The following is a 27,929-nucleotide window of genomic DNA, read 5'->3' on the forward strand; positions in this document are numbered from 1 at the left end:
AGGTCACCAGTGACACACCAAGCACGCAACTTAATTACCCACAAACCTTTGGGAGAAATAACCAAGAAGTCCCTCTTATCACTGTGACTCTTCTGCCAGAGGTAATGTGAAAACTCCTTCCGTGCTTTTACTCTGTCACCATGCATTTCATCCTTGGGGCTAGCTTTTCTTCCTCATCTGACCTCTCTCTCATCCTTCTCCCTCCCTTGAGAAAGTTTCACTTGGTGGCCTTTCTCCGGGGTGACTGATGGCTCCTCTATGGGCAGACTCATCCAGACTTAATTACCCACAAGCCCCTCAGAGGGCAAATGCAGAGTGACCGGGGCATGCGCACTATGTCATCCCCTCTCCCCCTCTTGCTCCTTTAGTCCAGCATCGCTGAGTGGATTGTTAAAGCCCATCCACTGTCCTTTTTTTCACTATGTTACATAATAAAACCGCATTTGTTTTTTGGGCGGGTGTGGATGTGGGGGGTTCTTCCTTGGAAGAGGATGCGATTAGCATAAGTATTACCCCCACCCCCACCCCAGTTATTCCAGTTTAACCAGACTTCAAACCAGCAGAAATGTTCTTGTTAAATTTTCAGACAGACCAGCGGGGCCTCTGATTGGTCACAGTTAAGCTTCAGTGCTGCTGGCTAACAAAGTTTGTCATGCCCAAACACCCAAAGTGGTATTGTGAAAAAAACAAAACCCCAAACACGGGATTGTACACTCCAAATCAAGACAGAGGCTACTTGTATTCCTCCGCAAATGCCCTTGATGCAGCTCACACCCACACACAACACACCGGGATCGATTTGAAAATTTATTTTCATATAAAAAAGACACTATGAAAACATTAGAGGACTACTTTGTACAATCTTATGTATAAAAAGAACAAAAATGGAGAAAGGGATGAGTTTTCAGTAATAAACCAGGAATGTTGGATGGTTGTAGCAGTCGGGTTAACACTGAAGCATCAGGGTGGAGGGCGAAGGTGAACATGGGGTGGGGGGTGGGGGGGTTAAGTTGGCTTGAACATGGAGTTGAGTTGCAAATTTTCTCTCCTTAGCTTTGTACTTGTTTGTGTGGGTTGATTCTTGTAAGACTGACAGGAAGAAAAATTGAGATGGCATTCTGACCGGCATCTTCTCGTGGTTAAATATGCATCGCAGAAGAGGAAAACGTTGAAGATTCGAAATGTTAAGACCCAAGATGAATATCTCAATCAGACAGGCAGCGTCTCACTTACCATTTACTCCGAGAAGAAAACTTAAAAGCCATTCATCACCGCGCCTGAAGCTGTTCACGCCGCAATAAACAAATCAGGGAGGGGGGCTGTATCAAAACGTCACATTGTGTGAAAATCAAACCTGACTATTGTTGTGGGTTTCTGATGGGAAGGGGGGGGGGGGGGGGTCTACAAATGATTGGTTTCTCATGGACTCACATGGGGGCCTGGCAGACAGTCGCTTTGTTCTGTTGGACACACTGTGCAGTAGATCTGGAAAAGCAGAGCCTCCTCACAGAAGGTCAGGTGAATGTGACCTTAGCTCGGCAACTTGGGATCAAACCTATCTCGCTCCTCTGAGAGAGGGCGAGCTGTAGGTTTGCTTATCGGCTGATTAACTTGAAAGGTTAGGAGGGCCGCGCTCTTGTCTCACCATCTGCGCTGTGCTGCTCTACTACCACATTAGGGATCTTTAAACAGATGGTTTGAGGGCTGCATTGGAAAATGTCAGGACAAATCGCCATCCCCGGATAATTACTGTTTTTGAGCGCTCCCCTTCCTCGGCATCTCTGCCTGCCTCTGGCTTTTTTTCTTTTTTGCTGTGTATATTTAGAACTTTCCTCCTCGGCTACCATTTTTCTTCGTTTCTTCACCCATAAGCTGTCTCTATTTTTTTTTCTATCCACACTGTTAGATTAATGGCAGCTGCTTTGAACATAGACAGAAAAGTTATGGAGCTATCATTTGAATTCATCCTGCACTCTCTGACACTTTCTCTCTGCTGGTGTGTGGAGGACTGATGTGCTAATGTAGCAGCAGCAGAAAACTGGTCGTCCTTTTGTAACCGCTGAAGTACGGAGGTAGAATGTCAAGCAGAAAACATCACCATCGGCTCCTCTTCAGTCTGACACCTTGTAGCCTTATAACCTGTGATTCCCTCCCCGTCTTTCTGCGAGCGGGGAATTACATATCTCTGCTCTGCTGCTAGACTTCATGCCTTCTAGGAGCACGACACTGAGTGGGCAGAGTGAGCAACAGAGGAGCGGCGCTGTAAGCAAAGAAAGGCATGTTTGTAGAGCTCGTGATGAAGTCCTCGGATCGTGTGATGTCTCATTACTGGATTCAAAATCCTCCTCAGGTCATTTGAAGCTAACCGAGGTTTTTTGACTGGGGGAAACTGATCAATTCTTCACTCTAAAGCAGCACATTTCTAAGGATCTCAAAAGCATTCCTTGTAGGCAGAAGTGCCTGAGATATTCTTCTTTTCTGGCTTTACTACGACTGGTGATGGTTGAAATGGAGTCAGATATTTAAGTCTTATACTACTCTTTTCTTTAAGCAGCAGAGGGGAAAAGAAGGAGATGCATGAATCTGCATGAGTCGCATCCTTTTTTGTTCCCTCTATTGGGGGCAGTGGGCGGGGGATCTCACGTGGTGCACATTATGTCAGAAAGCAAGCTCACATTTATGTGCTGTGTAACTGTTTACAGGAAATAAAACAAATAGATATATAATAAGAATGAAAAAGCATCACAAGCACAAACCCAACCAAATTCTCCAAATGAATCGATTCTTTTTTCATCAATGGGACCATAGAACACAACTCGGTTGGTAGTTATTTGTTTCAGTCGTGTTATTTTTCCTGTAGGGGAGGACATTTGTTTTTTATTTTGGGGAACCAAACCATAAAAAAAACATACCGAGTGAAGGAATGTGATGTTAACACAAAGAGTGCGATAGGAACGGGTGAATAAAAGTGTTGAAATGAAACCTGAAAAACAGAAGAGAGGATGGCACATATCATCGAGAGGCTCTGTCCCCACCCTCCGCCCCCACCCGCCCCCACATTCCCTGTCCGTTCAAATAAGAAAAAAAGAAAAGAAAGGAATAGATAAAGACTGACCAATTTGATTCTCAAGGGGGAAAGCAAATTGAGAACAGGGTGCCTTGGAAGGGAGGAGGAGGAGGGGAGGCTACCCAAGTGTGAGAAACCTCAGTGAGATCTTTTCCCCTTGCTATAAAACAAATATCTCCCACCCCCACCTCAAAGTCATGAAACAATTGAAAGAGGTTATCTTTTTTTATCTTCTCCAGAATAAAATCAAGACAATTTCTCGGAAATAAGTTTCTCATAGTTTTTTTTTCTTTTTTCTTTTAAAGTTCATTTAAAAATCTTCTCTTTTTTAATCAGTCACAGACATGTCAAGCCCCTGTTCTTTCTTTTCAATAGTCTTTGCGAAAATATAGAGTAGAACAGTCTTCTTTCCATGTCTGTCCGCTGCAGCAGTAAACATACACTATGGGATCCGACAGAGCACATCGCAGGAGATGGGGAGGCGGGGAGTAGTAGAGAGTGTGTGTGATCCTTGCAGAGAACTCGTGTACCTATGTATAGCTTTTCAGTAGTCCGGTGTCTCTGTGTGCATCTGCACCTCGGCACGAGAGAGCGTGTCTGTTTCAGTGGGTGTCTTCACACGTCTGCGTGTCTTCACACTTCAGTCTGGAAGTCTCCCTCGGATGAGTCGGGGGTGTTAGCCGAGGACGAGTCCCAGTTTTTATTGTGCAGTTCCATCCGGTCCTTCTGCTCCCCGGGCACGATGGACAGCTCGGGGGTCATGGTCTTGAAGCTGTCCCAGGAGCTTTGGTCCTCTGGGGTTGACTTGTCCTAATAGAGAAGAAGGACAAAGAGAGGGGGCAGGAGGACGACCATGTTAGGAAAATTCTGAAAACGCTTTCATGCCGTCTGATGGAGAATTACATTTTACAAGATAATATTATCCCCGTATCTTTTCCTAATTACAGGCTACAACTAGCACTCATCTGCTTAGTTTAGTGTAAATAAAGAAAAGAGGAAAAAAGAAGAGGAAAAGGAGGTTGATGACCAATGAGTGATAAGCAACATGCTTATCACTCATAAAAAGGTCTACCGAGTGTAATTTGTGCAAAAACTGAAGTGTAAATGTAATTTCACGAGAGAGATGTTTTAGCAGAGCACACGCACCACCCTAGGAAGTTTGTTTAACGACCAGAGCAATAACCGCGTTTCACGAGATATCAGAAGTGCAATATTTTTCAGCCTGTGTACCCGCTGTATCTGTGGGTAACACAGTCGTCATGTAAAATAAATGATCGCCACCAGCACAGGGGAGCGCTGACGTTTGGTTTTACCGGCAAATAAAATGATTTCGATAATTAGACTGAACTGTTGAGTTGTTTACCGTCCGTGTGATCTTGTAACCGCTCTCGTTCCTTGCCAAGTTGGACTTGTAGCGATTACTCTTGGCCAGTACCAATCACTGATGGATGTAATCTCACTGCTTGTTTCATTTTTTTTCTCTTTTTTTTTTTTGATATGTGTATATCAACACGATAACAGCTTCTGGGGCTTCCTGGTGACAGGATTTACATTTTTCTTACTTTTTTTCCTAAACTAACAAGCTCATGCCTTCTGCTTCTGGGTCTGTGATGCTCTGTTTTTCTCTCGCTGCCAATTATAGCATATTGGCTTATCTGTACATCCAATGTCTGAATTTGGATTTATGATTGTGGGACTGAGATCTGAGCTCATAAATCTGGCTCTGATATTACATCACTGACCTTCAACAGCTTCTCCCCCTGCCTTCATCTAGTCTTCATTCAGACTTCAAAGTAAAAAATACAGCAACAGGGATATATGATGAGTTTGCCAGTACAATGTTACATACACTCACCAGCCACTTTGTCAAGTACACCTGTTCAACTGCTCATGAACACAAATATCAAACCACACAATCACATGGCAGCTATTCAGCAATCCGAGACCATGTCTGCATGCCTAAATGCTATTAAGATTTTTCTGCAAAAAAATACTCTGGTATCAACAAGGCATTTTTGCTCCTGGATATTTTCTCCTTTTTGGAATGTTTTCTGTAAATCCAGAGGACACAGGAGAATGGTGAGGATCCTTTGAGTTGATAGGAAGGCAACAGTAACTCTCATAACTGCCCGTTACAAATGTGCAAAAGAGCCTTGCTGAATGCACATTATGTTGTGCACCTTGATACAGACGGGGATACAGCAGCAGAAGCTCACTCCTGTTAGCTAACATCAGGAAACTGAGGCTACAATTTGCATGTAATCACTAAAATTGGACAACAGAAGATAGGAAAATCATTGCCAAGTCTGAATTGTTTCTTTGTCAATTTCTGCTTCTGATATTTGGACGGTCGGGTCAGAATTTGGTGTAAACAGCATGAATCCATACTGCCCTGTATCATCTCACTGATTGTGGTGTAATATTGGAGGGGATATTTTGCATCACTGAAACATCACAGTATATTTTAGTTGCTGACCGTGTCAGTCCCTTTATGAACACAGTGTACTCATCTTCTGATGGCTGCATCCAGCAGGATAACGCACCAGGTCACAAAGCTCAGATCATCTCAAACTGGCTTCTTCAACATGACAGTGAGTTCATTGTAGTCACTGGCCTCCACAGTCAGCAGATCTCAATCAATTAGAGCATCTTTGGGATGTGGTTGAACAGTAGATTCACATCATTGGTGTGTGCCTGACAGAGCAGATCTGCAGCAACTGTGTGATGCTATCATGTCAACATGGACCAAAATCTCTGAGGAATGTTTCCAGCACCTTGTTGAATCTATGCTATGAAGAATTAAGGCAGTCCAGTCGGCAACACAGTATGTGCAAGGTGTACCTAATAAAGTGTCTGGTGAGCATAATTAAATCAAAGAAATACGAATAATAGGAATACGAAAATCGGGAAAATGTTTCAAAAAAATCCTGTAAAAACAATTCAATGGGAACATTTTATTTAGCCTGCAGGGAGTTTTGGAGATGGATACACCGCAACATTCAACAAACAAATTTCTTAGCACTGCACTTACAGGGTTGTAACAGTGCACTAAATTAGCATTTCCATATGAACCTTGATTTCCAAGTTTTGATATGGGTAAGTTGCACAGATAAAAAAAACCCCTCTCTATCTATCTATCTATCTATCTATCTATCTATATATATATATATATATATATATATATATATATATATATATATATTATTTTTTTTTTGTCCATTTCAAGTCTCACTGTAAAGGTTCTTGCACTGATTGTTGCATATTACCATCAACAGAAGACAGTGACATTTACTCTCAAGTGAAGATTAAGGAACGTGGACAAGATTTCAGTAGTTACCTATCAAAAATGCTACCTCTGCTACCTCTGATGTGTGCCATTTGCAGAAATGGCACACATCTTCTGTCTCCTAACTCTCTAAACCAGAAATAAACTCACAAAAAGCATGAAAGCTTTTAAGCATGGGGTCTGTGATGGAAGCGTGCGGCCTGCAGATGAGCCCGCCATGCATGTAAAATACATGTCGGGGGATTAGCCAAAAAATGGAATTAGAGGAGGTGGCATTATTCATCAGATAAGGGCCATTATTCAAATTGGACTCGTTATCTCCCAGCAATCTCACACAGTGATTTCACAGACACAAACGGGGAAAGACACCAGGGATCGCTGGAACAAATGACTCTTGGTGGAGCAAAAACATACAAAGACAAAAGAACAAGGTGGACCACTTGTGATGCTTTCCAGACACAATGAATCCAGCTGCTTTGTTCTTACTGAGCTGGAAATTCATCTTCTAAAATAATCATTCAGAAGATGAATATTTAAAGTATTTTCACTGGTCATCTTGAGAGTAGATGCCCGTCTGGACATATAATTAAGAAGAGAGAGAGCTCTACTGTTTCTGTTCTTCATCACCACCTCCCAGTAGCTCTCTTGCAGCTTTCACTTTTTTGTTTTGTTTTCCACAATCTTACCTTTGCTTTATTTCAGAAACTCCTCTGAAGTACTCACATATAACTCATTTTGAGTTATTCACACCCTCAGTCCCTGTCTGTCTCCACACACACACACACACACACACACACACACACACACACACACACACACACACCTCATTGATCTGCAGTTGCACAGCACTCCCCCCCCCCCCCCCCCCACCCCCTCGCAGTGTGTGTTGATCGTTGCTGAGGCGCTAGGGGGCAATATCTGCCTGATTATCATTCTCCCTGCGTCACAGCTTGACAGTTGGTAAAATGAATACAAAAGGCATAATCTAGGAGCCAATTTGCATGCTAAATGCTGGCGAAGGAACATTTTGTAATGCAGGACTGTGGGTAATGCTGCAGTTAAGCCCAACTTTATCCCTGGGAGACTAGGTTAACGCGATTGTGCTGCTACTGCGTGTCTACCCCTTCCCGTTCACCATCTCTGCCTGACTCCGTTCCCTCCTTGCCCTCGAGCCCCATCTCATCCCTCTCTCTTTGCCAGAAACCCCCTCTACTTACACTCGATGAGTTCTTTTCACCGCCGGCAGACGAAATGCTCCATCGCTTTTCCCTCTGTGGTGATGAAATGGGAAGGAGAAGACAAGGACGGGGTGAGAGGGAGAGAGAGAGAGGAGGACAGAGGAGGAGGGAGTGGGGTGAGGGGGAGGTGGGGGGTGAGGATCACAGTCACTGACAACTCTGCCCTGAAACAACAGCATTGTTCCCACACCTTCATCAGGTGAGCAGGCAGTTGTTGCTTTGAGCTTACACCTTACCCCTCGTCTCTCCCTGTCTCCATCTCTCTCATAACACACTCACACACACACACACATCATGCACACATGGACAGAAACAGTGCAGACAGTGATCAATGTCAGCATGGTTACAGTTGAAATGTGTTGGAACAGCCTATATTTTCAATATCCTGATCCGTCAGTGCTTAGAGGTGAACTGTGAATGCGAGGACAGAGTGAAAGAAAAGACTCTACATGCTACACAGCTGACAGTAACTAACAGTAACTACGACTACTATATAAGGGATGCGAGTATGAGTATAATCTCATTCTTGAAGCCCTCCTGCACAGTGCTGGAGGGCTTTGAAGCTCATGTTTTTGGAATGATGTTGAAAGAAGATAACTAATCTGGTTATTAGTGCAAGGAAATGCTATCTTCGCTATCTGCATTATTGATTTTACACTGTAGGTGTTAACATAGCACATAAAAAAAGTTCAAGCTGGGCTATAAAGTGGACGCTGCTGACTCTGAAGGTTCTGCCTTTGGCTCAAATACATAAACCGTGTTTCCCCGGCTGTAACGTTGCAATGTTATCCTTCTTTTTTTTTAGTCCAAAGGCGTCTGGCATTGGAGTTCTCTTGGTTATTGTGCTGACAGATCAGCAGCTTCATACAACTATGTGTTTATGCCACGGTGAGCTTGAGGTGGGGACTCATTATTTGGACTCTAACTCCCAGCCCGCCTCAGGAACGGCCCCAGATTGATTCCCAGCAGCAGTTAATATCGAACATATTGACTCAAGCTTTTCTTTTTTATCCTACATAGTTTTAAGTTTCTGCAAAAAGTTTGCAAAACACCCAATTCTATGTTCGTATTTATTCTTTTCTTTCTCTATAAAATAGTGAATTGCACAGCTTTCTTTCAGGGAGAGCTTCGCAGAGTTTGTGTGGGTGTTTGGAAGTGTGTCTTGATGTGTGTGACTAGATAAAAAGATGCAAAAATGGTGCTGCTTTGTTAGATTAAAGAGTCTTCCCCTTTAATGTCAAAAAACCAATGTTCAGGAGTCAGATTTACTGTTTCTTTCTTCGATCATGTCAATATAAGCTGTGAGCAAAATCTTGTCTTGGGCATGTCCACACTTTTTCTAGCTGTTTTCAGATCACTCCCAGGAAGTCCCATTATAATCATATTGAAGTGTGATGCTGTTACGGCCCCTTATTTCCTGGATGTGACAGACTGTGATCGCACCATGGATCTCCATATCTGCGCATAGAGCAAACAAATCCTATTTTAAACCACCCACAATTCTTATGGAGGATGATCACTGGTTATAACAGCTGGTTCTCCAGCACCAACCGTGCAGCTTTCATGTCTTGATGCACGCTCAATCATCCAGGTACGGAAATAGCGCAAAGTGGATTCTGTTGCAGCGTTTTCAGTGGGAGAAACTGAAAACTGAACTACCTTTGACATGAAGCCAACATTACAGAGACACAAGGGCAACTGGTCATAACGAGACTTCCGGGGAGTGCCCTAAAAACAGCAATCATGCTGAAAGTGGTCCAAAGTGCACAAGAAGACTTTGATATACCTTATTTATATGCGTCAAAAGCCACTAGAAAAGCCAAGCATATTAGGGTTTAGGCAATAGGTTAAACTTAATGGACCATTTCTGAAGGCTGAATTTATGGCTCATTTTTCTTACATGCTTCAGTCATGATAATGAGTACCTTCATATTTCTGCCTTTCATCAATCAAAATGGCAATTTGCGATTAAACAACTACCCTTTAAAAGCCGAGTTTATGCACAATCAGTGCTCACAACTGTACCAAACAATACAGGTTTACATACCTTCGCAATTTAGCACACAAAAGCAACTCACCTGCAGCGCTCCACTGCTGTTTAATGAGGAATCATGGGGGTCCTGAAATGTACTTTCCATTATATTTTTGCAGATACAGCAGGGGAAAATTGAACTCATGTTGCTACTAGCACTGCAATACCCCAAATACACCTTCTAACGCTGGGTAAAGAGGTTGGAGCCAGAAAGCAGAAAATTTTGCCCTGCACTTAAAAGTTTCAGGCAAGCTATGAGGTAGAAAACGCTACAAGCTGCAAGCACAACAAAGCAAAGTGAAGAGAACACGTAGGGAGTCAGTGGGAGGGTACGCACTCAAACAACGCTACAGCACAAACATCTAAGGCCATCTCTAGAAGCCTCTGCTACAATGTTGGTGGATGAGGCCCACTCTCTGCCACTCAGAACTCCCCTCATTTGGACTGTGGAATTGGAAATCGTGTCTGAGTGTGGGTGAGCAATGTGGCAGGCTGTCTCTGGGAGATGACAGGTGGGTTGTGGGTAAGTGGGTTAACTTTACCTTTGTTGACTTGGATGCCCATGGTTCTGCTGACTGTCTGGCTACATTCAAACTGGGACATGACAACAAGCATGCAACACAAAGCCCAGTCAGCAAACAAAGGACATAAAACAGGAAGAAAAAAAAAAAAAAAGAGAGAAATCAATAAAATGTTGTAGTAAGGCAAAGAAAAGACACTGAGAATTAGGTTCTTGACATGTGTGAATACATAAATAAACTCAAATTGTGACTGGACATGAAGAGAACTGAAATCACAGTTAAACAAGAACAAAATGAAAGTAACATCAAACAATGCAGGAGCAGATTGAGTGGATGCCAGAATACAACGGTCATTTGCATCTATCAGTGGGCTTCAGGGTCACTGAACCGGACCTTGCCTGTTTCAACATTTCTGTGTGTTTATTTCATTATATCATCAAGGTAATGACTGAATCTAGATTGCCTATTCACCACTGGCATAATATATTAGGTGTTAGGGTTGGGAGGGGGCAAAAATTGTCCATGCATAGCAGTCCTTAGCACCGTTTACCCCCTTAGCTGGGAAAGAATCTGTGTCACAAGTAATAAGGCCCTTCAAAGGAGCCAAATTTGGAGAATGTAGGGTAAATAAATTCCATTAGTGTAACACATTGCAAACAAACGAGCAATCAGACACACAGGCTTGGTTTGCTGCTGCTGTCTGGGCCTCTGCAATCCAAGGCCACTGCTTCTATAGAGAAAACAGTTCCAGCATGTGATTTGGACCTTTTCACCTCCCTTTAATTGGCCCAAGGACACTAAATGAGCTAAATTAGTATTGTGCCTGTTGGTGCACGAAGCCAGTGTAAGGCTTGTTCCGCCTGGACTACCCGTCCCCTCATTAGGAGCCACTGATAGAGCCAGTGTGCTAACGCTATACTTCGCCAAGTGTTCAGTTTTCATGGGCAATTTGTGTGGAAGGATGAAAACAGCTGATGAATTTATACTCGGCATGGAGAAGGGGAGGAGGAGGCAAGGAAATAATTAAAAACAAGCTAATGAGAGGAATTAATTATTCAATTAATGCCTCAAACGTGACACCCAGGGCTGAGTTTAGAGGGAGGAATGGGAAAATGAGGGAGACAGCGAGAGGGAAAATGTCAAGCTGCGAGGACGAATAGAGGGGAGAATGAGATATGAAGAGGAAGAAGAGGGGAGGACTTGCTTTATTGCTGGAATGTGAAATTGAAACTCCTTAGCTTAATGCCGGCAAATTGACTATCGAGACCTACGGGGTTTGCAAGTGCAGGCAAATTGCCCTAACTGAGTCAACAAAAATTGGCTTCTTTGTCATTTAAAATTATACATCTTCATTTTACGTGAAACATTCCCGGAGCTTGCACATTACCCTGGCTAAATTTCCCTACAGTGGCCTCAAAACCTTGCTGGAATATCAATAAATATCACTAAGACAGCACCGAAGTCTCACCTCACTTTAATGGAGAAGGCTAATGGAGTATCCTCCTAGACAGACTATGCACCAATATGCTTCCATATGTAGCCTAACAGACAAGGATTTCATCGTGTAATTCTCACACATCCCTACAGCCATTTCAGGCTGAATTGCTACATGCTTTCATAATCGAAAATTTGCCGTTCCTGCTCTGATCTAGCATCAGTAAAAAAAGAAAATAAAATAAAAAACAAAGCAAGGCTTGTTTTCTCTCTGTCTCTGTCCCTCGCTTCTCCTTTTTCCTTCCCGCTGCGTTCTGCGTAAGTCCTCGCTGTCTATCAGGAGAGGGAAGCCAATCCACGCTTCATTTAATCAAGAACACAGCAGACGATGGGATGGAAATATAACCCATCTGAGAGCTAAAAAAATACATCAGCCAAGTCATTATGCAGTGGAAGCGCTCTTTCTCACACTCACACACCCACCGTCCATCCCACACACAGCGAGGCACAACACTGCATCATTGGGCACTGCATGCAAATTTGTGTTATGACCTTCTGAACTCTGTGGAATGGATAGAAAATGACAGGCTAACTCCACAGTGACAGAGGCCAAGAAGCTGTTCTAAATCTAAACATTAGTGTAGACACTAATGCTAATACATACTGTGTTACATGCTCTCTGTCTTTTAGTAACCCCACTGACTCCATTTGTATCCTGCCTCGTTTGTGGAATGCACAATGAAACTACACTCCATCCATCTGCTAGCCATATGGCCCCAGTCAGAGCATCTACTGTACTTAAAACAGAGTAGGATTTGAATTTGTTTTCATCATTAGCATTAATGTGAAGGCCCACTTTCTGTCCACTTCAGCAGAGTGTAACACAAGTGTTATCACTGCAGATATCATTCTCATATGTGGGCAGATGACTTTGTAACTGTACAGAATAACCACTTGATTCCTGGTCAGTAACTGCTGTTCTTGGGTCAACAAAGCAAAATAACAGCTAACAATTTAAGACTAACTTGTACAACTCTCAAACCCCGTTCGCAGTTGCTATGTGTCTGCATTAAACAACGCATCAAAGAAGTAAGAGGAATACAATATACTGCCCTTAGTATTCACTCGTCGGCCTTTATATACATACTGTGACCAGGAGATATTTTATTTTGTATTCTTATGATCACAGTTATAATCAGAAGGATCAATCATTAATCATTTACCATTGTTGAACCAGTTGACAGAATAATCTTTGAACCACATCTATGTTAACATTAATCTACACAGATTATCAGTACTTTAATCAGTCTATTGTTGTTCTGGACTATTCATGTTATTTGCTTAAAGCTGTTTCACAGTTCTGTAACCACTCAGAAGCCTGTGGGTCCTGCTGGACCCTGCCTTAGTTCTATGTTCAGTTCTGCACGTACACAGGCCTTTAAAGTACATGCACGCTCTTATATAACACATGCATGTGTACACACACACTTAGTAAGAATAGGAGGGTCGTCTGAGGACAGTTTTCTGATAGATATACTTTCACAAAAGGCACGAATGTAATACACACTTGTTTTTCTCTAAAAACTAGCAGTTGATGTCCATATTAGGTAAACTCTCTGAACAGGCCCAAACTGTTATCATTTCCAGTAAGGTCTGACTGTGTGACGTCATCATGGGTTATATAAGGATGGGGAGCTGTCCACTCTTTGGAGATCTGTGGCTGTACGCTTGTCTTCCCATGCTTCTGTCTTAGAAGTGTGTAATAAAATCACTATTCTGACATCTACTGAGACCATGCAGTCGTTTGTCTTCTCCTCAAAACTCGAATCATGACAATACAAATTTGAGTGGCATACAATTCTTAATCCATTGGGTTTAATATGATATCAGCTCAGAATAGCTTCAACTATTCTAGGAAGGCTTTCTTCAAGGTTTAGGCATTTTTTCTGGGAATTTTTGACACAAATGTTAGAGAGAAGTCCTGGCCTCCAGTCTCCACTCTAATTAATCCCAAAGGTTTTCTATCGGGTTTAGGTCACGACTCTCTGAGGGCCAGTCAAGTTCTTCTACACCAAACTCGCTTATCCATGTCTTTATAGAACTTTGTGCTCTCGTATGCAGTCATTTTGGAACACAAAGAGGCTATTCCCAAACTGTTCCCACAAAGTTGGGAGCACGAGATTGTCCAAAATGTCTTGGTATGCTGAACCTTTAAGAGTTCCTTTTCACTCGGACTGAAGCCCAACTCCTGAAAAACAACCCCACACCATACCAAACACCCCTTCCACCAAACTTTACACTTGGCACAGAGCAGTCAGACAAGTACCGTTCTCCTGACATCCACCAAACCCAGACCTGTCCATTGGATTATCAGATAGAGCATGATTCGCAACTCCATAGAATATTTTTTCACTGCTCTAGAGTCCTGTGGTGCCATCCTATGTGCTTTCTGATGCTTTGGACTGCGCTTGTTGATGCAAGGCTTGGATGCAGCTGCTTGGCCATGGAAACCTATTCCATGAAGCTCTCTGACTCTGCATCCACTCACCTGGCTCTGTGATTTAACCTGGCCTACCACTTCTTAGATGAGTTGCTAATCATTTCCATTTCCTTAGAGCAGGGGTCTCGAACTCCAGGCCTTGATGGCCGGTGTCCTGCAGGTGTTAGATGTGTCCTTGATCCAACACAGCAGATTTAAATGGCTAAGTTACCTCCTCAACATGTCTTGAAGTTCTACAGAAGGCCTGGTAATGAACTAATCATTTGATTCAGGTGTGTTTACCCAGGGTGAGATCTAAAACCTGCAGGACACCGGCCCTCGAGGCCTGGAGTTCGAGACCCTTGCCTTAGAGTAACCAATTTTTTCACAAATGCTTGTAGAAGCAGCCTGTATGCTTAGGTGCTTGACTTTACACTGTGGCCATGGAAGTGATTGGAACACTTATATTCAATAATTTGGATGGTTGAGTGAATACTTTTGGCAATATAGTGCATATGCTTGTGTTAGGCTGAAAAAGACATTAGGAGTGTTTCTGATGAGTTTTTCAATAGTATATGCAACACAGAGCCAAATTTAAATTTATTTTCAGACTGCGGGAGTATGTCTGCTAGCTTCAGAACGGATAGACAAGGTGATCTTCAGCATGGAGGTTAATGGGGACTCTTGCAGTTGTCTGTCTGGCTCCTACTTCTTTCCAGTCACATATTTCCTATCCTTTTCAGTCTATTAAGTAGAATGCTTATTCAGCCTCTGGACAGACATCTGGTAAATATAAGGATTACCAGATACCAGGTAGCACAGATTTAACAAGAATATGGCTGTATGAGATTGGAAGAAAAAGGAGAGACAAGAAAAGCAAAATCAGGAGTTTGAAGTGTGTTGATTCTATCTGTGAGGGTACATGTAATGCCTAAGACCACTGTAAGCCCACTGCACTTACATGGAAAATTGGATAAGATGTGAAAGCAAAAAAGAAATGTGTCCGTGTCTCTTTGTGTTTCTGATATCCACTCATCTCCCCAACACAGCCAACACAGAGCTCCTACCTGAAGAGAGCAAAATGAATCAGGTCTCTTCTGACCCCTTTTGCAATATTTTTCAGTGTTTCATCAGCACACATAAAAGTGCATAGCGTTTAGTCCTTTTTAGTGCATGAGTTTATGAACATAATATCATGGTTTATGAGGTGGTTATAAATCATTTTGGATGGGCTGTTGTCTTTACAGACTGGTTTATTATGTGGTTATGGTGTTTAGATCGTAAGATTTAACTCAGGCACTGAAAATGGACACAATGGACGCACCTTTTTTTCACAACATAAAAACATTACAAAATCAGGATATTAAGAAAAAAAGTTCACTCATGAACATCCAGTCCTGTATCACACCACTATACAAGTCCTGGACATCCGTCCAGATAAAGTCGCTCCAGATTTTCAATATGAAACTGCAAAGGGCTTAATGAAGGAGGAGGAATTAGCATTCATTATCTGAACGCTGAGGCATGAGGGTGTACGCGACGATGCACAGAACTGTTACACCACACCATACCACTGGGAAGGGGGGTTCAGCATAATATTAAGGTTCATCAAATACAGATACTTCACAATGAGGAAGCACCGACAGGTGGAAAATGAGCAGCTACAGGTAGTATAGTTTGACACCGTTTGTTTTACTGTAATTACACATGATAAATTCTTGCAGACCTGCAGCTAGTACCATGGTTGCTAAGTTTAATTCCTCCTTTAATGCTAACAGATCTGCTGTTAACATTCTTGTATTTTCTCAAAAAGTGGTACAAAAGATTTGCACAAAAGTATGCATTTCATTCCTGCTCTCAGCTGTCAAGTTTTTAAGATTAATTTGTAATTAGCTGTTTAAACTAGTCAAGTAACCTTCACATTTACTATCTAAATTAAACTAGATAATTAACTTGCCAACTTCGTTAGCTCTTTTAAACTCCTGTCTTGGGTTGGAACATTTCAGGTTTTAAAAGGAGAATATTTATGGGCACTGAATGTGCACTTTATGAAAACCTACAAGCTACATGTCCCAGAAAAAGGCTGGGTGTGTAAAATCTTTAGCATCATTGTAATACAGGTATTCCTACTATTCTCACCATGATAATAATGAATGTGTAATTTGTTACATTTTATTTTTAATGCTTCTGCAGGTGCAACGCTTTATTACTATGACATACTCCAACAGAGTTCAGGTTCATAAACCTGGTTCATAAACCTGAACTCTTACGCCTTCAAGGACAGCTTGTTCAGTGTTTCTTTTTATTGTTTTAGGCAATGCTCAGATACAGTATATACCAAGCTATCTTCTGTAATACAGCGGACAAATGGAAGGTCATCCATTCGCACTACTTATCAACATGTAAAGAAATCCAAAGCCTGACTAACCCAGTCACAGCTGATAAACTGCAATTGAGCAATTATTCTGGGGGGAGGAATTCAACCAGCAGTGAACCAGCAATGTGAAATGCACAAATGACTGTATGAAAACACAGCTTCAGGACAAAAGGTGGCAAACTATGAGGTACAAACTGTAGCATGTAGGTACATTGCCTACTTTAGCAGCATTAGAGGGGCTTTACACCACAAGGTTTATGTTGTTTTAGCACGTCTTACTTTGACTTTCTTTGTAAACCAGGGATGCTCTGCGAACTAGAGATGGCTCAGTGTTGTGCCTCGGTGGAGGGGGAGGGGGGACCTGTTGTGGGCGAACACCAGCCATGGTAGTTAGAAGGGCAACAGGGGTATTTAGGGTTCTGTTTAAAGCACTGTTTTATGATAACATTATGTAGGCAACTGGACCGAGGGGTTGCGATGAACTGGCCGACCTCCTTCATCATTAAAAAGGTGAGACACTCAATAGAGCCTGTCCTTAAGTGACAAAGTCAATTGGCCATATGAAGTTAAAGGTGAATTTCAACTTCCACGGTACTTTGGGTGTCCACCCGTGAGGAGATACCCTCGCAAAATGCCATTTTGTTTGCAATTAAATCACTCATGTAGGATATGTGAAAATCACTGTCACTCTGTCACACGCTGTAGAAGGGAGGTTATTAAAGTAATTATGAAACGATTATATCATTACTCATGCAGTAATTGTCTCCTAAACACAGTTTATGTGCTCCAAACACAGGCAGTGCATCACAGTGATCTCAAAACATAAAACGGATAAACACACAAACAAGAAGGAACAAGTGGACACACACACACACAGAAACAAGTTATGGCCACATCCACACACAGAGAGGCATGCTGCCACACACGTAGGCTCTCTGATACGTGAGTGTATGAACGTGCACATCCGCTCGCACAGACTAGCACAAACCCCTCTCATCTCCATAATTACTGTATAGTCAGCATGTCCGTGTCTGGGGGTGACTCTCAAAGTGAGATGTTGACAAAAGCAGAGCCGAATTCAAGCTGGGGCCTGTCAAAGACCTGACGCTGATAGCATTATCCGTGTAATTATTCGCAGTTAAGTGAACGGCCTACTTACTTTTAACATAATGGAATTGGAGGATTGAGCTGTACCGGTGCTGTCCTTTCACATCATAACTCGCGTGACGTCATTAACCAGGAGGAATACGCGCGCCGATTTGACTTAATTATTTTAAACACGGGCCGTCTATTACTCGTGGCTGCTCTCTCGCTTCTTTTAACGTTCCGGGCATAATCTCAAAGCACACCTGAGCTCCCTCTGAAGCACATTAGCATGCTACGGCGCAACTGTTGTTAAGAGCCGCAGACTTCTAATATATGGCTTGCTCTTTTGCGAGCGCCTGCCATTTTTCTTCTCCTCCATAAAGTAGTTGCTTGGCATGCGCGAACGTGGAGTCAGCCAGCGCTTCTGAAAATCTTGATCAAGACGCAGAGCAAATGAGGAGTGAAGTAAAAGGCCGCTGCTCTGGCAATGGGAAACTGCAACATGTTTCCCTCTGTGTGTGTGTGTCTTCACAGCATGGGGAATATGAGAGATGTCAGACTAGCCTCTGTTCCTCCTCTGGCGGTGTAAATTAGATGTGAAACCAGCATACCATCGATGCCAGGGGAAAGTACACCTATCAAGGTTGGCTAACTCATCATGGCTCCACGCACTAAAGCGCAGCAGATGAGTGGAATGCAGGCGTGTACGCGTGTGTTTAAATCTTAATGAAAGTAGCCCTCTGAAGGTCAGCGCGGAGCAAGCGGGGGACTCTTTCGTCTGCTGCTAATGATGTATTAATGATTCACGGAGGCGTCTTTGTCTCATGTGCATAGGTACCCACCCAGGCACCCCCCATGGACACATACCTCGTGGCCTGTGCAGGCACACACACACATAGACACACACTTAAAAGAACATTTCCATACAGCACAAAGAAAATTAAACGGACACATTAGCCGGTTCGACACAAGCACAGACGAAACCATTTGTGCGTATGGACAGATGCTGTTGTTGTTTCTTTGTCTTTTATTTTCCCTTTCCTGTAATTAATTGTGGTGAGATAGTTTGGTAAGGAGTGACAAACAGTTTCACAGGTATTAAAACTGCAGCATTCGGATTTCATTAATCCGCTCTGATTGATTACCCCTCTGCTAAAAGCTCATGCGATCAACTCATTTGATAGGCTCTTAATAAGGCACCGAGCACAAGTGAAAATAAATGAGGTTCAGGCCAATTACATCAGGTACAAAAGTAATTTACAGTATGAAAGATGGAACAGAATGTGCCTCTAAAGAAATATTTATAAGGCAGTTAATGCTCAGTTCTTCGGGACTGTGATAATAAGTGTAACAATGAATTAATCAAGCGGCAATGAAAACACTGTATACAGTATTCACATTGCATTTAGATTTCCTTGTTAGCGCAAACAATGTTTTCACATTTCTAAGACAGCAATTTGCCATGAAAAAAGGAAACCATAATGAATACAGCTGCTTTCAAATCTACCTCATGTTTGTAAATGAGTGGGAGCTTTGCTCGGAATTTTTATGCCTATAATTGGCTGAAAGCTGCATTTACGAATAAATACAATGTCGCCACCACAGCGCTGATAATATTTAGTCATTGTTGACCACTTCCTTTGAAGCTAGTTATTGCGTCCCAGAAATGGCACGGAATGGGGGGTGTGGGGCGTTGGGGGTTTAAGTATTGTATAGGATAGGAGGTGGAGGTGCACGGGTGCAGTGGGTTCCCATCCTGCCTCGGGGCAATGATCTTACCTTGAATGTGGACATGGCTGGGTCCCTGCTATACCTGTCTATGGTGTGGAACTTGGACGAGTGGTTGAGCTCATGGTACAGCTCAGAATGTCTTTTGCGAGTGTGCATCACTTTCTGGAAGGGAAGAAAGGAAGGGACAGCAGAAATGAAGCAAATAGAAACAAACCAAAAAAAAAAAAAAAAAAAGAATGAAGGGAGGGAGGGAGAGCCGTGTAGGGACAGGCAGGGGGAATGAAAATGGGTAAAATGCTGAGGGACTGCAGTGATGCCAGCCATGAGAAGGGGGTTAGAGCGAGACACTGTCGATCGATTGCTGGCTCATGCTCATCCATTATCCACTTCCTCTGTCTTTAAGAATTTGGCAACTGTGAGTGCTGCAGAAGCGAGTCCTTTACATGAATATCTGGTGAAAATGAGTGACAAAAATGCCATTGTCACAGCCTGGTTCTTGCTAACTTGTGATCCTGTTAAATCAGGATTTCTTTTTTGTCAAACTCATTAAAAATCTAACAGATGGGCTAGAATTTAACTCTTACCCTCACTGAAATTATATTTGTCAAAAAACTGCCATCCCTGTGTTCCGAATGTGGCTGTCCCGAAGGGAGTTAAACCCGGATCTGTAATTCTCTGACAGCGAACTGCATTTGTCAGTGCCACTGCTGTCTCTCTGTGCTAATGGGCAGTGCTGGAGCTGCTCGGCGGTAGCTAATCGTCAAAGCAGCTTGTGAGGTTGAAAGTGACACAGGGGCAGGATGCCAGCACTCACACCCGCACACTTACTGGCCAGTTGGCGCTTAGCACTGGCTCCAATTACTTCAGAGTGGGTACTCTCATCTCTGCTCAGTTAGAAGGTGCTACTATCTCCTTGACTGACTACAGTTTTAGGTTTTCAAGAATCTCAAATGTAACATACAAAATAAAGAACAATCAACACCGGTGCATTATAGAAAAGGTTGGAAGTAAGGTTGCACAAACAGAGCTTAAGGGCAATTTTAAGCTAAGTTCTTCAATGGACCTAGGCTCGTCCAGCTAGGCCAGTTTGTCATTCTGTAAGATAAGCTACCATCTTGCTATGACTATACATACATTTAGGCTTAGTTAGGACCAGGGTTTATTCAAAATCTGCATTATACTGGTACAGTTACAGTTGGTACCTGCTAGACAGTAGCCCCTGCCTTCACATGACTTTTCCAAGTCCATTCTAAAGACTGGAGCCAACTTAGCACTAAAGACCAGGCTTAGTAAATACCAGTTGGAGCAACTGGTCCCACCATTTTATAGTGTCCGAAATAAAAGAGGGGATATACCAAATTGATCGCAATGTTTTCTTATTGAATGCTCTTTCTTTCAAGATATCCAGCTTGAAGTCAAATACTAAAGAGTATAAACTTAAGAGTATAAGGTATTACTTTTCCTGAAACACATAATTAGATTTCTAATTTGTTTAAGTATTCAGTATATTCGTAAAAAAGAAGTTCGCTTTTGACAGTCTAAAGGGATGAGCCAACTCTATCAATGGAGAAAAAAAAGCATGGTTGAAAATGAATTTACCTTTCATTAACTCATAGAAGTGTACACTTTGCTGTTTTAGAGGTTCTTCTATGTCTCTTTCTCAAAAATCAATAGTCAGTTGGTGTGAAAAGGGTTGCTTTCAAGGAGAGCCAGTTTCCTTGTTCATGCAGAAGCCACAGATGACTCCAGATAAATAGGCCAGATAAGTAAAATGATCAGCTGTAATCAGTGTTAGTAGCTTGTCCTCACTCATACCCTTTACGTTTAAATGTTATGTGTCCATGGCGGGAGGTGAATGTCCAGTCTCTGCATTGGCCAATACTCAAAGGAGTTCACAGGGAGGGCAGCAGTGTTACGAGATGGCTTGTATTTTATTGCATAGAGACTGGCGATTCACGGGACACTCGAGTCATTTTTAACACAAACATACTCACAGACACTGCCAAACCATCTCGTTCCAACAGATATAACCAGCAAACCAACTGCGGCCACATACGGTACGTGTCAACCCAGGACGGAATTACTAGTTTTTATCCAGACACAAGAAGCATTTTACTTTTGCTGTTTCTTCAACCAGGACCCCAAAAAAAAGACATGACAAACTCATTGGATTTAACTGTGCATGTCGTTTGGAAGGTTTGGTTTCCAGATTCAAATAACACATCCGCTTGTTCATAAAGACAGACTGTAGGTAGGGACAGCTTGACTGGCCAATGTTGGAGAAACAGCATACTATTTAAGATAAGTCTGAAACAGGTCACTGATCTGAGAGCAAGGGAGACACAGGAGCAAGGGAAGGGGTTTAGCAATGCGTTGTTTTTTTTTACTCCTCTAGGCGTTACTCAAGTCCTGGCAGAAGCACAAGAAAGCAGAGACAGGCTGATGACAGGGGGGATGAGGTCCGAGATCTTACCTCGAAGTCCAGTTCAGAGTACCGTACTCTTTTCCTCTGGAAGAGGAGGGGGGCAGGGGGAGAGAAGAAAGCATCAATGACCACCCCTCGACCACCACAGAATTCTCTTGATCTCAGTGTCTTTGTGGATCTTTCAGTGCCATTGTTCAGTAACAAAAGGACGGCTAATATTCACCGGCTGCCCAACATGATACAGACATTTATTTACAAATGTCATGGGAAAAAAAGGCAAATTGTTCAGCCTATTTCAACGTAATGAGATTAGTGGAGTGGAATAACCCAGAATTACAATGAAATATAATTTCTTGGCTCACATACCCTCAAATACAATCGCTACAGCCTTGGTGTAAATCGTCTTCTCTGCTATTTTTGGAGAATTTGTTGAAGACATCCAGATTAAAAAAGCTGCCACAAACATGTGAGGGATGTGTTTCATCCTCTAATCTTGTTTGGACCCCACCGCTCTCATCTTAAGTGCTTCTTTAGCTATAGTGAGTGGCACACAAGCCGCCAATTTAACAGCTGCAGACATTTCCAACTCATCTGGCCCCGACATTGCACTGAATTACATTCCATCTCTGACTTCCTCTCTGGCTCTCACTGTCTGCCAGATTTGCATTTGGCAGGGAGAGGAGCTGCTCTCTACAGTTAGTTAAAAGCAGTATTCATTCTTTGATAGGGCAGAGTTGCTGATCTGATGCTACGGCGGCCAAGGTTTTTAAAACGGAGAGAAATGCAAACAGATAGAGAGGCAAGTTTCTCCCGGGATGTCCTATTGCCTTTGAGAATTCAACCATTCCCTCTTTTATTATCGCGGAATCCTTACCTTAAACAGAGATATTCCATGATTGAATTAGCTTTGCAATATGGCAGGCATGCAACATGCATATACGTGTGCAGTATATTGCATGTTTTGATGGAAACACACAGAAAGCAATAGCTAACTCACTCATACAAAAATCATATGGGATTCTGTCCTTCTACACTTTGCTGTTCAGATGGCACGGTGGTGCTGCGGTGTTGTTCGTTTGAACTTGCTGGTTTCGATAGCACGATTATTGGATAGTATGCTTAGTGAGTCATTTTCACACTCTGATATACATCACTTGGAGTTTAAACATACAAGCTTCTGAATCAACAGTACATTTGACACCCTAAGTACTTTTTCACAATCTTTCCACGACACGTCTTCCTGTTGCAATTGGAAAGTAAAACACGGATTTAATCCTCAGAGGCACTCTCTGACATCCATCTCCGAATCAAACATATCCTAACAGGGTGAAATTGTAGCAGTAAATTACATCCGGTTTCTCTTCAGTTTTTTTTCTTCTTTTTTCCATATTCATGAGTGGACTCGTTACTCATCTGACAGTGATTTTTTATGAGTCTTAATGACTCGTCCTTAAAGTCCTTTGCCCCGAGTGAAGTATTTTTACTTTTAGAGTGAAAATGTTGCATCCAATGTCTTTAATCAACCTTCAGCAGTCAGCAAGATGCCATTAAGGGAAGATCTAAAGTGTGTATTTGTGCATGTGACTATGTAAAGTATGTCAGTGAGTGTTTGCAAAAATTAAGGTGGGCTGAAAGACATTCACCAGGGAATTTTTTTTACTCTGATCCTGTCAGTCTTGGTCCATCTGCTGCAAAGCCCTGTACCATTAGGAAGTGGAGGGGGGTATCACACACATATTAAAATCACTCATACAGAGACACTAAACTATGAAGCTGTCTGTCATTATGAGAATAACTTATTTCAATGGTCATCCTCTCAAAGAGCAGCTATAAATACTACTCATCTGAAAATAGCAGCTGTTATAGCAGACTTATACTTAGGCACACAACTGTGTTATTATCACAGTGTACTGTTACTCTAGAAGATAGACAGCATGTATTAGAAACTCACGAAATTTGAACTAACACGTTTGAAGGCCGCACTTACGGAACTATGAGGCATGTGAATAGACATTTTTCTTCTTTACACGTGTTTGGTATTGATAGATTGATGATAACAGTTAGTTTAGAAATGAAGACCATCTAGTTGTTCCTAAAGTTAAGTGAAATGTCAGATAGATCAAGATGTCTTACTTTTCCTGGTGTAAATGAACTTGTTTTGAGAGGACCGTCGATGCAATGAGTGGATCTGAATTTTTCTTTTTAAAAAAAAATGATTCCACAGGCATTAATGACTGTGAATCCTTCCACTCCTCTTTATCAACCCACTTATAACTTTACTTACATTATCACAACCTGAATAGCCATCACTGTAAAATTCAGGGAGACAGTGGAAAAAAACTCAACCAGCGTTGCCTTTATTCCCTTTGTCCTCAACCTATCACCCACCTCCAGGGATCCTGCTGAGAGGCTGGTGTTGGCATTGGTGCTGCCCAGGTTGCGTGGCAGGGTCCTGGTTCTCTCCACTGTTGTTCCCCCTGTCAGAATCTGTCTGACTGAAGGTCTCTGGCCCGGCTTTAGCTGCAAAGAATTCCCATGGGAATGCATATGTCCTCCATGGGAGTGCACAAGACCACCCTGAGGCATCAAGTGGCCCTGCCCATGGGGCAATGTTTTGATCGTCCCAAAGGAGCGGTTGAGGTTCATGGTGATGTTCATGTCACCCACACTGGATGGCACAAAATCTGCCGGATAGGCCTCACTCTCTGCCGGGTGAAGGGTCAGAGGAGAGGGAGGTGGCGGGAAGGGAGGATCCTCCACTGCAATGTTGAGAGGCTTGTCCTCACCCCCCAGTCCCAGGCCTCCTCCTTGGGAGGAGGGTGTTGCAGGTTTGAAAGTGACTGTCCTGCGAGGTAAGACCATGTAGTCCCCCTCTCCTCCACCACCCCCCTCTCCTCCGTCTCCCCCACCCCCTCCGCTTCCAGCACTTCCGTCCTGGGAGGTGTTGGATGAAGCCGGAGGTCGAGCCCAGCCCAGGCCACTCTCGGTGCACAGGTAGATCGGAGCGCCGCCGCGTTGCTGTCCCTGTTGTCTCTGCTGGTCCACATTCACTTCCTTCTTTAGGGGGGTCTCACTCAGCTCATTGAGGCCTCCCAGAGGTGGAACCTTGCAGATAAAAAAAACAAACAAAAAAACCCCAATAAAATTGTTTTTTTGCAAGCAGAATTTTTTTCGATAAACTATATTCTTTTTTATTTCTTTAGCAATCCCGCTTAACTTCATACGATGAGACACATTCCATCTCTTTTTGTCGTGTTCAACTTCAAAATTGTGTTCAAAATTTAATGTTAATATAATGTCCAGCAGGAAGTTGAAAAATGAATGAGCTAATCTGTTTGGAAGTTTAGAAACTTTAATTGTGTACCTGTACAATAAGGTTAGGAGGGGGGATGTTCCCTGGGAGAGTGCTGAAGTTGACCCCTACTCCGCCCTCCTGATGGGCTGCCAGCTTAGGATCGTCCTCATCATCCAGGGAGATGCGGGAAAGGGTCCCAGTGATAGTGGCTGGGTTACAGGTGTTCACCTCTTTGAAAATGACTGCAGTGAGACGAGGGAGGCATAAGGATTTGGAAAGAGACAGCAAAGAGAATGGAAGATAGGCAAGAGATACGCGAGAAGGAATTTGGATAGTTGGTGAAAGGAGAAATATAGTGAAGGTGAAAAGTTTACAGGTGGGTGTGAATAGAGAAGGTGGGCGGGGGGGGGGGGGGGGGGGGGGCAATTGGGTTGAGGAATAGATGTTGAACGGAGGAATAAATATATTTAATTCCAAAGAGAACACAACTGACAAGAGGTGTGCAACGCAGAGACAGACAGCATAAATTAAATTAAACTGATACTGAAATATACTTGCAGCTATAAAACAGCCTCAAGATACAATGCATCTCTAAAGAAAAATGTGATTTTCTCATGTTGTGCTTGGTATACAGTGACTGACTTTTTGTTTCTGACACTGTGACCTTAAATCTCAGAGTAATGTCCTTGGTGAAAAATGCTATGTAAAACCCAGTGCTTTTCTCTTGCCTGCTTTCACATACTGACGTACATCTATATGCACTAGAGGAAGTGTTTTGAGCATTAACGTATGCGTGTGTTTCACAATACTGTTAATAGCACAACACAAAACCTGCTTGCAGTGGCTGTGAATTAGTTTTCATGCTCATTAATCATAAGAGAAGCTCAGACACTCCACACTTCTAGAAGAGTTACTGCATAACTAATCCGGACATGCTTATGAAAGACAATCTTCTGTCACAGCTATCATCAATCACACACACACACATATATCAAACCATCTGGAAATTCATGCCAGATATCATGCTCATTCTGTCACCATCAGAGGAGTAGATATTTACATGGCCCCAAATCCCAATTTTTAGACCAAAGTAGGAGCTCAGACTGTTTTCATACAAGCTGTATTGATTTAACAGAATGTCAGGCTAGACATTTGATCAAAAATTGAAGCCGGATCCTGCTGAGGGTGAATGCAGCAAAAGCACACTGGCTTACTACAACTGTCATTTCCTCTGTTCCATCATCCCGTTGTTGCAAACTGACAGGTTGGATTGGAACAGGTTTTGGAGAAATCTGACCAATCTGCTCCCATCACGTCTGCAACAAACAGTGGATGGCTCAGAGAAAGACCTATAGACGAATCCAGTGTTGTTTTTGTGTGTGTTGTGTTCTAAAGTACCGGTGCTGTTTTTTTGCTGATGCAGAGTGGAAGTGAAGACATTTACACTGACAATGAAAGCAAGGATATTTAAATTAATCACTGTCAGGGGGGCAGTGAAAGTAGTCGCTATGAATGTGGAAGTTAGTCTCAAAGGACCAGAGGATCAGAAAACCAGATGTAACAACCGAGGGGTTGATCTGACCGTGAAACCGAGGAAAGCAGCATGCTCGCTGGCCAAAAAGATGTGACTGGTGATGAGGATATAGTCAGTACTTCTCTTTTTTCACTTGAATGGTGATGATTTTAATTTTGTAACTCATAATAATGTATAATTTTACAACTTAACCTACCAATTTAGCCCATAAAGTTGTCATAAAAACGGTCACAAAGCCAGGAGCTAGTTTTATGGAAGTCTATGGGACAATAGCGATAGGAAAGGCAGGTTTAATGTCAACCTTTGCTGACTTGATTTTTGAGACGTGGAAGCTACATTCTACAAGTTCAGGGGCCTGTTCTTCGTACCGCGCTAAGTGAGTTAGCTGGATGAGATTGTTGACGATTTCGCGTGATCCTGGATCGTTCGGTTCCCCGAAGCCCATCCGGGACTTGCTGTCATAGCAACAGAGCCGTAAGCGTAAACCTGCTGGGGAGCAGGTTTACTTTATGTAAACAGGATTAGATCGCGGCCACGCAGGTATGCCCGCGTCATTCATACGAAAGCAACAGCGATATTCCACCACTGTTTCACCATAAATAAATAACATCAATGTAACTAAAGACAATGCAGCACTTGATCCATTTATTGATTTCACACAGATAGATACAGGTCATTTCCTAAAAAAGGGAAATGTACTATTAACATTCTATTACATGTATGTGATTATTACAGATGTAATTCATATTTCAGAGTAGTAATTGCAAATTACTTTGTGTAATCAAGATGAGAGACCACGGCTATAAAAGCGAAGGTGGATTTGGGAAGCCTGTCGCAGCCATGTCCTGTCCGTATACGCGAGCCACCCATTGCGGAAGGTGCAAGATTGATAAGGAGAGTTTTCAGAATTCAGCGTATATTGCGGGACAGACAGGATCCTTTAGCTCAGCGCGACAGTGTGCTCATAGAGAGATATCGATTTTCCCGTGAGGATATTATTTACTTAACCAACTTGTTGACGAGGGGGTGCAGGACCACCACCTGTCTTTTTTTTGCTCTGCCCTTTTCTTGGTTGCTGTTATAAACAAACAGATTATTTCAGGGTCTCTTTCCAAGAGACGAAAAGCAATATAAGTGATAAATATTACCATTCTGTAGAATATTCTTATATTTCACTTTTACCTGTTCCCATGTTCTAGTGGGTCCTGTTGTGGCTCTAATGTGAAAGGGGATATAATATAACATATTATAATATAATATAATGTAATATAATATTGGATAATATAGTGTGATATGATAAATCTACCCTACCGCCTACTGGTGTTGGCCAGAGGGGCCGATGGCGCGATATGGCAGCCTGGCTTCTGTCAGTCTGCCCCAGGGCAGCTGTGGCTACAACCGTAGCTGCCTCCACCAGTGTGTGA

General features: G+C 42.7%; 1 protein-coding gene across 2 annotated transcripts in view; it reads right to left on the bottom strand.

The window, feature by feature from the left end:
* Window positions 1–839: 839 nt before the first annotated feature.
* The window catches only part of adgrb2 (adhesion G protein-coupled receptor B2), a 286,719-nt gene continuing 259,629 nt past the window's right edge, over window positions 840–27,929 (bottom strand). The window contains exons 31-36 of one of the 2 annotated variants that reach the window (XM_080863973.1): window positions 25,041–25,213; window positions 24,065–24,781; window positions 21,725–21,760; window positions 19,300–19,413; window positions 7,571–7,624; window positions 840–3,877 (exon numbers count right to left, since the gene is read on the bottom strand). In XM_080863973.1, the coding sequence (XP_080720099.1) occupies window positions 3,701–3,877; window positions 7,571–7,624; window positions 19,300–19,413; window positions 21,725–21,760; window positions 24,065–24,781; window positions 25,041–25,213 (1,271 nt within the window). In that variant the 3' untranslated portion in view covers window positions 840–3,700. The remainder of the gene's footprint in view (window positions 3,878–7,570; window positions 7,625–19,299; window positions 19,414–21,724; window positions 21,761–24,064; window positions 24,782–25,040; window positions 25,214–27,929) is intronic. The other variant, XM_080863974.1, reaches the window with a different exon arrangement.

The sequence above is a fragment of the Rhamphochromis sp. 'chilingali' genome (genome assembly GCF_963969265.1).
Source record: "Rhamphochromis sp. 'chilingali' genome assembly, chromosome: 17".
Lineage (NCBI taxonomy): Eukaryota > Metazoa > Chordata > Actinopteri > Cichliformes > Cichlidae > Rhamphochromis > Rhamphochromis sp. 'chilingali'.